The sequence below is a fragment of the Amphiura filiformis genome, chromosome 1, assembly GCF_039555335.1.
Source record: "Amphiura filiformis chromosome 1, Afil_fr2py, whole genome shotgun sequence".
Lineage (NCBI taxonomy): Eukaryota > Metazoa > Echinodermata > Ophiuroidea > Amphilepidida > Amphiuridae > Amphiura > Amphiura filiformis.
The window spans coordinates 84638320-84650454 of record NC_092628.1 but is presented as its reverse complement, the minus strand read 5'-3'; the positions used below and the strand labels follow the sequence as shown (position 1 = coordinate 84650454).

The 12135-nt window shown below is 36.1% G+C and overlaps 1 protein-coding gene across 1 annotated transcript; it reads right to left on the bottom strand.

The window, feature by feature from the left end:
* Positions 1–481: 481 nt before the first annotated feature.
* On the bottom strand, positions 482–6415 carry LOC140163703 (acetylcholinesterase-like). The gene is made up of 5 exons (XM_072187019.1): positions 6257–6415; positions 4216–4383; positions 2894–3501; positions 1784–1971; positions 482–869 (listed from the first exon to the last, which is right to left on the bottom strand). Exons 1-5 carry the CDS (start codon positions 6413–6415, stop codon positions 751–753), a joined length of 1242 nt encoding a protein of 413 aa, XP_072043120.1. The 3' UTR covers positions 482–750.
* Between the last annotated feature and the right edge of the window lie 5720 nt (positions 6416–12135).

Sequence of the window (12135 nt, the reverse complement as noted above, 5' to 3'; positions counted from 1 at the left end):
AATCCAGCTTGGAACCCAGACTACCAATATAGAACGCCGTTTTGAACGCCGTATAAACGCACGGTCCACCGAGCGGTCCACGCAGCGCGCATGTAACATCGCAATCTCTCTATGGTATATTTTAATTAAAATTCACTTACATGGTATTTAAAGCGTACATACAGCAGGAATATTAGAAAGGAGTATCAATCCCGGTATCAGTAATCTGTTAAAAGTTACATTGTAGTAGAAACTTGTATCTATTTCATCAAAGTGAAATCACTGGAATACCCAGAATGCAAAGGGACAAATATAGGAACTAGTGCACGCTGTTTTTAAGGGTTTTTTTTAACCCTTTTGTTTCCATGTTCCTTTCCGTAATTAGATAATTAATAGTATGTAAATGTGCACCTAATGTTTATTTGCGGTTCTTTTTGCCTTTTTTAAAAACAAAATCGCCCAAAATATTTTGACATTGATCATAAACATGATAAAGCCCACAAGTTTTTTTACAATGTTTACAATAATCCGTTCTGGAGTTAAAAGCCAAAAACGAAATAAAGATTTTATATTTAGGATTTCGCTCAGACAATCAAGGACATGTTGGCCAATCTGGCATACTAACTGTAAATTGTAAAATGTAGCAGCGGAAAAAAAGTAATTACCAATCGAATTTTGAATGAATGTAATATTTGATTGATTCAGTTAAACATTGACTCTTGCGTTCAATGAGAGGAGCAACAATTAAAAAAACGTTAAAGTGTATTTCCGTCACGGGTGTTGTTTTTCTGTTGTCTCGTCCATCTCATTTCCATCACAGGATGTCTCATCTGCTCCGCACGTTGTCTCTTTTGACCAATGACGCTCACTTTTGCATCGTTTGAGATCATCTGGAAATTAAAATAGGTTTAGAATTTGCAGATTCATACGCAGTGGTAATAAAATGAGAGTGATTTAAAATTAGTCTTCGACAGCACTACGCTTTATACTAACGTGGCGTTGGATGCTACCTGCATACGGTGCCATATGAGAGGCCGTCTCTATGCGATATGCAATGCAATAGGCCCTACAAATGCAATAAAGGTGAATTTTTATATTGAAACGCATCGTCGCTGTTTTGGCATATGACGAAAAATGCAGTTTTGAGAAAATCGCATTTAAAGTTTTTCCAATTTTTGAAGACCCACTGGAGAGCGCCAAAGTAAAATGTGTTTATTATTATCAAAGAATATAATCAATAATATATTTGTCTTTGTTCTCAACATAATACAAACTTTTTATTCATTCACTAATTAGAAGTAATTAATCTGCAAACTCATACGGCAGCATGCCAAAATATGTACAATTTGACAACCTATGTATTAATAATTATTATGATACGCCGTGTGATACGACGGTATGCCAAAACAATAGGCAACTGCAGTTACACGGTGGCCTATGGGGATGTATCATGATACGACTATGATACGACTGTATGCCAAAACACAGAATGAAGATTTAGGGGGTTACATAAAAACCATGTCGTATCATACTAATTAGTGCCATCTCATTAACTAATTACATTTAAGTCTCAAAACTTTGTGAATATATAGAGTTTCAGTCATAGATTTTGAAAGTTTATATAACTCATTTTGCCCAAAAATCGTCATACGACAGTATGCCAAAACAACGACGATGGATTATTGCTAGGATTATTTGGTGTATGAACATGCTCAACGTGTTCGCAAGCCCTATGTTCACATCCCGCCACTTGGGTGCGAGGCAAAAGAAGGTTAATTAAATACGCTATGTATAATAAGCTCACCTATTAAAATATTGAGTCTGGGAATGACATCATTCCAGAGTGCACACTCCTTTGCCTTTAAAGCATTCCCATTGCGCATGCTTAGAGACAAGTCCTTAAAAGCCGGCTCTTCAGTGGTAAACTGTGGCCATTGAGTACGTTTATCACGAGATGTTAGTTCATCATCTACAGATGCCAAGTTTGGATTGCTGAAAACAAGAAACAGCACAAACGTCTGAATATTTGGAGAATATTGGAATGTAAACCTCAGTCGGGTAGAGCTTTTGTTCTAAGTTAACAGAAAAATACTTGCACAGTGCACACCTTAAAGATCTATCTGTCCTCTTAAAATATCAAAGGACATACCAGATATCCCAGTGGGCACAGGTTAGGATTTCGACGTTGAATCAACGTTGATACAACGAAGTTGTAACCTAACCTGATTTGAGCCTGATTTCAACCATTTTCAATGCAAAAATTAAGGTGGTTGAAATCTGGTTGAAGTCTATTTGCAAATACAACTACGTGATTTCAACCTGATTTCGACGTCCGGATGTCGAAATTTCAATCTGATTTCAACGTGATTTCAACATCAGGTGTGCCAACTGGGAGATATTTTCTGTACAAAATATTTTGCTCAACTGCACAACCAAAGACTGAAGCTTTCAGTCGCAACGTCGGTTCGTCCGTCAAAAAATAGGTATGTCTGGTTGACCAGATTTAAATTAAATCTGAAATTTCAACATACCCAGATGAATGAAAGTCTACACAGTTTGCACAACCAAGAGATAAATAGTTAAATCATAGGCCGATTTGATCACATTATAATAATGCCTATATTGCATAAATCATGCCTATATTGCATTAAACATGTAAGTAACAGGCTCTGAAGAATGTAAATTGCTGTTCTCATTGTCTACTACTAGCGGTGTACAATGCCGAATTCGACAGTTTCGCTCGCGTGATAAGATAAGAAAAGAGCTGACGAATGTACTTTTATTCTAGCTTCATTTTGATGTCCGATATTATCTTTATCATGTCATGTTTTCACGCTTGCAATAACATCTAGCACATACCATGGAAATAGGTTTATCAGTTTAATGACTTTGAAAGTGAAAGAATTCAACTAACCCAGATTTGGCGAAATTTGACCAATACCGAATAACTTTGACCGTCATATCAACCTCTTCTTCTGTCAATCTTATATCGCTGCCTTTGTTGAAATGAGCCCCAAAAGTAAAAAGCAAATCCGAACAATGTATAGCGCCTTCCCATGTTGTGTTAAAAAACGTCATGGACGATACGTGATTAAGGCGATATCTGTAAACTTGACGACCAGGCTTTGCTAGTGCTTCTGTTACCATGTTACCGGAACATACAAAGTTGACATCTGTTTGTATTTTGTTCAAATCGTCCAAATAGTTTCTGTCAGAATTATCAAAGCCACGATTATCTAAGTAAAAAGTCTTGATCACAGATTCAATGACGGAATCTGACATTGTTATGTCTTTGAGAAAACCGTGGAAAGTGTCGGCATTGATGTGTGGCCTTTGCTGGGAGAAGAAGCTTATCAAGGGGAAAAACATGCCATCATCTGCTGTCTCGCCGACTATGGCATTGATGTTATCATGGACCAAGCCTTTGGTAAGAAGCTCAGCCGGGTGATCAAGCAAAAAATGACCGTCAATAGTAGGACCGAAAAATATCATGTCATCGTCGTTTTCCACGCGTTCGCCAAGCTAATAAAGAGAAAGATATTTTATTTAACATTACATATCAATATGTTGTTAATATCTTGGATATAAAGCTCTATTATGGTAAAATATAGGGGTCTTTCGGAGCTGCGAAATCCAAAAAGGGGGATCTTTCCGGGGGAACATACCCGTATGGTTATTTGTGTTGAGTGCCCCCGGGCTTAATTCAGTAACATTTCAAGAATAATTATTTCATATTTACAACACAACACTTCTACCGCGACTTAATCCCTTTCATCAAAATTTACCTTTAACTTATCAGCGAGTTCATGAGGCGCAGTCTCTTCCCTGCACGTAAACGACACCCACCCATAGCGTGCCTGACCAAGGCCAAGGTGGTTCGTTACGTACGAGGCATAAACCTCTTCGGGATAGTAAAAATTTCAAATGGTGGTGGTTGATTGTAAAAATATCAAATGGTATTTAACCATTGAACTGTCTAGAATTTATGTATACGCATATTATACTTAAATTCTATAAGTATGTCTATCATGGCAAACCTGAACGGGTTCATTTTCATTTAACCATCATTTAACAAGTGGATGGGAGTAGCTGGGAGTAGTCTCAAACAACCACCACGTGACCTCTGATATGGGACCATCCTGTACCTGACCCTTTGCACACATTCAAGCGAAAGACAACTTCTTGACCTTTTGATGTTTGAGGACATGTTTGATAAAGCTACACCACAATACTCACCTGTGGCGTTACTTTTACAATGTCAATAGCTGGTATATCCTGTAGACATTGAATAAGTTGTTCGCTTGATGCTTGTTGACATCCCAGAAGAGATCCAATATAAGAAGCTTTCTTCTTGTATGAGCCTGGAGTCATGCTGTACGCCCACTTAGTTACTGCCGTACCACTCTGTCGAGATACATTGACAAGAACAGAAGACACAAACAACATTGTAGTTTAGTTGCTGCACCAGCTTGGAGTACTTTTAAAATAGTTTACTATGCGTATAAATCTGAATCAATGAAAATCTCCAATGGAGACATGGTGGAAGTTATTTAAAAAGATTGATAAACTCTGATAAATCTTACCAAATGTTGACTACTACAGTAAATCTGTGCTGTAATCAGCAACAATGATCAGGGTACTCTAAGAATGGTATTTGGGGTATCAGCTAGGTTTCTCGGGTTTCTCCGTAGTCAACTTGGACAATTTTGCATACTCTGGCTATTACATTTATACATAAAACTCCGATTTGCATTAACTTGTGCAAGTAGTAATATTTAAAAATATCACATACCAAGATGGGCTAGACAAGCTACTCGCGGTATGAGGCCCAAAAATACAAAAAAGTACGTCAACAAAGGTATGGGTGAAGACATGGCTGAAGAACAGGCCAATATGAAAACCATATGGGTAATTGTGGCACGTAACATACATCTGAAAGACGACGACACTCATCAGGATATAATGGCCGACAGCGAAGAGAAGACAGATAAAGGCATGGATGCATGCAAAGTGCTGATAATAGTGTTAGCTAAACATTGACCTAAATTTGTCGGTCTTTTCCAGCAAGACGACGATGATGAGGATATGGGAAATGTTGAAGAAAGCGTTGATTAAAGCGCATTTGACTGGAAGATATTATCTGGAAACTTCTAGTTAAAGTTTAAAAAAAGAAGACAAATTTCACGCATCTTATTTTTCTCCTTTGTTAACTATGAAGAATTAAAAATAAAAAATAAAAATGAAATCACAGTATAGTTGTTTCGCTTACATGTCTGCTCCTTTCACACATTTGTTAAATAAGATTGATTATTATTTATTTCATTGTGCTTCCTGGTTCATCAATGCTTGCACCGTGCTGTCTTGCAAGGCGTCTTTCAAAGCGAGCTACTGATCCAAAGTCAAATTGATACCTTTCTGACCGGGTAACCTTTTTTGGTTGACGTCGCGTTTGTAGTAATCTCTAATGTTCACGTAGTATCTCGGAAGATTTGCATCACCACCTGCTGATCCTCAAGGTCCGAAATAGGGTTCCGTAGCATCTCTCGATTGGTCGGTTTCTGTTCCATAGGGTGAGGTTTCTTGTACGGAGTTGATTTTCCCCCTTCTCCAAGACCGAATGTCATTTCCCACACTATCTCTTTTCTTTTCACCTTTACTTAAGTCGAAAAAGATTTACGCTATCGGCAACGTCGAAAAAAGACTTTAGGTATCGGGAACGTAGAAATACAGTTAAAGTAGCGGGAACGTCTCTAAAGGTCCAAGGTATCAGTTACATCTCTAAAGCCCCAAGTTATCGGGAACGTCTCTGAAAGCCCTACTACTACTTGTCCACAATTTATATATTGCCCACATCTGATCTTTTCAGTCACCGTACTACTTCTATTTGCTACCTGCCCAAGTAATCTTTTACTCTGGGGTTTGCGATCAATAAATTGATAGATCCTAATTGGTAAGTGAGCCCTCATTATAATGATGCCAAATATGTTGCATTCGATAACATACGTATGCTTTACTTTCACTGTCACTAATTATATAAACCCTTTTCATGACCATTTATTGAATTGTGATAAGCATCAACAACTGTTCAACTGAATGCGTTCATCATGATTGATAACATATTTTTTATTTTTCAAAACTCGAGCAACTATTTTACTTTTACGCACTGGCCAAGATTAGCTTACCGCCGAGGAAATTGAAATTTTCTTCGTACCTTTTTGTCCTATTATGTCTTCGGATATTAAGTAGGAGCAAAAGGATTCCCTAATCAATACGGTACCTGCATTATTGCTCCTGAAAAAAGTCCACGAGTTAACGGAGAAAGCATCTGCAAACTAACACTAGTACCACCAGCACTCATTCCAAAAATCGTTACTCGGTCTGGACTCCCAAAATCTGGAAAATAGGATGTTATAATATCAGAAGCTTTACATTGCATGTTGAAATATCTTTAATGTTGACAGTTGCGTTATTAGAAAAGTCCAGCAATTATGGCGAGTCATGGAATAGAACTGTTCTTGCCCATATCTCTGACAAACACGAAGAACTAAAGTAACAAACTATAAACCATGTTGTAGCTGTGATTCTAATCCATATACCATGATAATTAAATGAGGGGGACAAACATACAAAACGTTTTTAAAGACCAAGCCCAAAGGTTTCGCTACCTAGTTTTATTCTACATTATGTATAATGCCCGGTATAATGCCCAAACAGAGGTAAAAAAACTACAGTAAACATGATATACATTGGCTGCATGATTTATCATTTAATCTTTGTGGTTATTTCCCCGGGGGGTTATTTCCATATAATATGTCTAATTTTGACACACGTTTTCTTAAAAAAGCTTACAAACCACAAAACAAACATTAATTTATTGTTAAAATTACATTTTGGCATAGAAGTGTATTACGGAGATTATATCTGTGGATACCCCGTCCTGGACATCACTCCATCTTGCCTTATGCTATGTGCCTCAATGAAGCCCATTAATGATCTTATGATTTAAAAAGCATTTAATATACCTGTTTCTTTAAGAAACAGTGTTAATGTCATTCATTTGTTAGTGGTAGTCCTATGGTAATATTATATTATTATAACTTAGGGTTTTTCCTTGTAATCCTGTTTTGGCTAGACAAGTTTTTTGGTCTACTACGTGTGTTTATAATACTCGTATTGTAACAACTTACCTGCGATATTGTCCCGTACCCATTTCATTGCTTCTATTTGATCCAACATGCCTACGTTACCAGGGGCTGCACTGTCCTCTAAAGGAAACAGGATGATACGAATAGTTAGTCACAAAAGAAAGACATCGTTTTTTTTTAGCACAGTCGATAATGTGCAGCGAGGATTTATTAAAATCTGACCGATAAGCAAGATCGTTTTATTATAGCAGTGGAAAGAACGACCCATTCTTTTGGTTTTAAAAACATCGCGTGTCGCTGGTCGTTGGAAAATAAAGTCAGCTTTATAAGTTTTGAACAAAATTATTTTTAAACGGATAGTCGTGTCCAGACGGAGGTCGAAAATTTTAGGTGTGGGTTAACTTGAAGCAATATTTGAGGGTTCGAACTTGAGGTGTCGGACCCCGAAGATCGAGCCATCTTCTTTGCAAGAAATGAGGGTGTCTAAGAATGGATTTGACCTCCTACTATCTCATGGATGAATTTGATGTTCCCTGTACTGTCAATTTGATTGATGTGGTCCGTTGTCAATTCAGGCGCAACCATGTCATAGGCCGAGAGGACGCTAATATCAGATCAAGGGATACCAACTAGGAACAAAGGACAGATTAGACAAGCAATTTGGATCAATTGATGAGGGTGAAACACCATGAACAGAGATGAAGGGAACTATTCCGTACCGAAAATGTTCGACCAGCTTCTAGCGCCAGCAACGGCAGCAGGAAAGAAAATAGAGGAAGCAAGGTCGCCAGTCTGATAAAGAGCTGCTTAGCAGCACTGCATGAAACTGTAACAAGATATGTCACCAAAAATTCCGGGTTCCTTTAAACTACTCCATGACTGAGAACTACAAAAAAATTAAATCAGACATTTGCCCAGACATTTGAATGTTCTATTTCCACATAGAAAATGGAAATTTTATTTAGAACCAATTTAATTAACAAAATTTATCCACGTTGGTCATGAAATTAAAAGCTCTTTACTTAACATATATTTTCAGAAATTTTCACACAATTACATTTTTATGGCAGTAACATAATTTTAAAAATTAGGTTCGGAACGTTTCATTGAGGTGTGAGCCAAAACCAAAGCGACATTCACACATACTAGAAACATAAACGGGCTCATTATTTTTTTAAATAATTTTTGTTTTGAGAAATGTTGAACTTTCAAAATGAACATTTGGATTTGGACACGGTATATCATATCCGGCGCACACTCCAACTTGTAGAGTGATAATTGGGGTGTAATTAGAGGGGTTGGTGAACCAAAACCATTGTATGGACGCACTTGTAGAGTTATGAAACTGCAAAACATAGGGTTGTGGGTTATCTGCCCATTTTTCGACATCTGCCAAGTGGCCCTGAAAAGAGCTGTGTATTAATAATGTAATATTGGTAGCGTTTATTTTCATTGAGCTAAAAACCATGTTGATATTCTAACTAAAACAGGCAGAAGAATAATCAAAAACAGAATGAATGACAGACAAGGTATCAAACAAAGAAAAGGAACAACCTCAACCTCTCCTTACCTGTAGACAGGAATCCAAACGCCCCTAGTCTGTAGTTTACGGTGACTACTATGACGTCACCGATAGCGACCAATGGAGATGGGTGTACTGCTTCTACAAGACCGGCTCCGGCAAAATAACCACCACCATGAATCCATATCATAACAGCAGCATTTATCGGCTGTCAAAAATATCATGTTCGTATTTTGTATTATTATATTACCTCTCTCTTTTTGCAAACTTCCGTGATCTTCTTTATCATTGGTGCGTCTCTAATTGGATACTATATATGTTTCCATTTACTTTGATTTGCATTAATGTAAATTCAAACTTTCAGCAATATTAACGAATTTGATGAAATATAATTTTTTTTAATAGATAGGCCTATGTCTGAATTCAATTAAAATAACGTAGTAACAGATTGTGTTACGTGATTGTGATTAAAACATAATGCCCTATGTAAAATTTAACCGAGACTGATATTGGTATACATTTATACCTACCTTAGGTGTTGGAACAAATACGTCCAAAAAAAGACAATCTTCGTCAAAAGGACCACCATAAACTATACGTAATGAATTCTCGTCTGGTTGTTGGCATCTATTACCACTTGCTGTTGCTTGTAATTCTCCACTCCATGTTTTCGGTATTGGAGGTTTGAAACGCAAAGATCCTACTGGTGGCTCAGCATACGGTATACCGAGGAAGGCATCGATTGATGTTTTCAGTTGCAACTCCGGTGCGTCAAATGACAACTTTTTACCTATTATAGTGCCTTGTCTAGTGGACACTACAGGGTTAGAACATGCATTTCCAGCATAATATGCAATACATACTATTGCAACGAGGAAATATTTCCCATACAAATTTGAATCCATTTCGAGCTTGTTTTACTCTTATGGACTTATGGGTAATGCAATGAAATACTATATATGGTCGCATGTCATAAGTTGGGTACAATTTCCATTACATGGTCAAAAATGACAAAAAATGTATTTTTGATTATGTTGTATATATTGACAACATCTAATAATTAACACCATTTTTAACCTTATCACATGCTTAATTTTTGAGATAATGCTTAATTACTAATTAATTAATACACAGGTGTCTATGTAAATCTCAATTTTCAAATGCATTTTTCTCAAATTGGACCTCAATTACAAAATTTTTTATTTTATGCAAGAATGTCATCAGATTTGGAGGATATGGTCTCAATACATTAATGCTTCAAATGAACTATTTCAAATAATTGTACGTATGTTAATTACATTGTGAAGGTCAATGACCTTTTTACGAGTAATTAGCGAGACGGTTATTCTATTATTAAGGAAATGAATATCAAGAAGAAAAATGTACATTAGCATGTTGCTAAAAATACTGAAATTCAACTAGGATTTCATTAAAAATTTTAAAAAATGGAACATTATAACCATTTAAGGTGGTACTACACCCCTTGATGAATTTGTGACTATTTTTGCATTTCTCTCATTCTCTCAAAAAACAATAACACATTGGTAACAAAAGTTATGTAAATTATAGGAGTATTAGGAATAAAGTTACTACACTGGAATTTCAGTGACTCGAGACAAGCAGCAGTATACTTTATTTATGATAAAAGAGGTACCGCTAGAATGTACTTCATTTTTTAACTTATATAATGAACCCCTTTGTCTTGAATCACTGAAATTTCGGTGAGGTATATTGGATTCCTTGCCCCAATAATATACATAACTTTTGTTACCAGTGTGTACACAAAATGTAGTAATTTTATAGTTACTTTTTGAGAAAAATGCAAAATTAGTCACAAAATTTATCAGGGGTGTAGTACCACCTAAGTAGTCAGTAATTGTTTTAGTTGTACAAATTCAACATTCAAAGCTGTCAATACATCAAACCCTCACTAGATTTGAAAAAATAACCAGTAGTTATGACATGCTGACATGTGAAATTTCACATAGGCCCTATTGCACACTCCCGCATCCGCCTGCTCCACATCCGCCTGCTCCTCCACCCCTGGCATTTTTCATTTCAACTGATGTGATTTTTTTACTGAATAATGTATAATTATATGCTTCAGTAGATTGAAAAAGTATAAAATTAGGCTTAAAATGAGGTAATCAACCACTGCTGTAGGATATGGGGTTACAGAAAGCCAATCAAATTTGTATCACAATTTTCAGAAAAGTGTAATCCCTCCACCCTTTTTGCATACCCAACTTATGACATGCGACCATATACATAATATGTTTTGTAGCATATTGATAGTACTGAACCGTCAGATAACAATCACATTTCATATAAACACATCACAGAAAGTAACTTCCCCTTTATTAAAACCACGACTTAACACGTGCGCATGAACTTGTCAAGCTGATATAGCAAAAACATTAAAAAGAACAATCTTACCATTAGTTTTGATTCCTTATTTGTGGTAATAGCCCCAAAATGGATGCCACGAAAAGGATGCAAAGTTGCACTAAACAATGCTAAAAACTACTCAAACCATATATAACATGTCAATCTTTGCATGAACGGGTATGGAGGATAAAACTCATCAACAAAAGCAATACGTAGCATATGGAAACTTTGGAATCTGTATCTTTTTCATTTAAAGAGCTATTATACGCCAACATATTTTGGGCTATTAAGGGTAGACGAGGTATTGTTGGTCGAAGCAACCTAAAAATCGACTTTCATTATCTAGATCAATATAATATTGAAAATTAACACCTTGATGTTTTGCAAAAGTTCATTCTACAAATCGTATACTCTGCAAACTTGCTTAATTTATTGTTGTTAATGAGTTATGTACGTTTTACAAAAGTGCTGTTGTTTCAGCCCTCTTCACAACGTAACTCAAGAACCGCAGCATCTATAAAAGTATATCTGTAATATTTTAATTCTTCTACACGCTCGCTATGAATTGAGCAATGCAGTTTTTTTTTTTTTTTTCTACCATTAGTAAGATGCTGTGAACTACCAAATCACAACAGTTTAAAATAATTAATAACCTTAAGTAAACTGAGGTTTCAAAATGCACGGAAAATAATGGGTCTTCTTTGTGCTATTTGAGGTTGAAAATTTGATTAAATCTTGAACGTTTTGAGTCATTGTGTTCCCAAATATGGGGGGCAAATACTTTTTTGTGATGTTTATGTACAGGTTTTATTATGATTATGGACCAAATTAATTTATCTCTGCATTGATATAGGGTAATTCCACGATATTTAGTTCATGACTATAAACAGAACGTCGGTCTTATCTCTCTACATGTCAAGCTCAACCTGCTCTTTTGGACTATGGACAAAGTGACGGTTTGATATTAACACATCACAAAAAGTATTACCCCTTTATGAATTGCCACAGATTTTCAAGCAAAAAAGAAACATAGTTTTTACGCATATTCTGCGCATTTTATACCTAATTAATTTGTGTCTAAATAGTTCTGAAAATTGATGC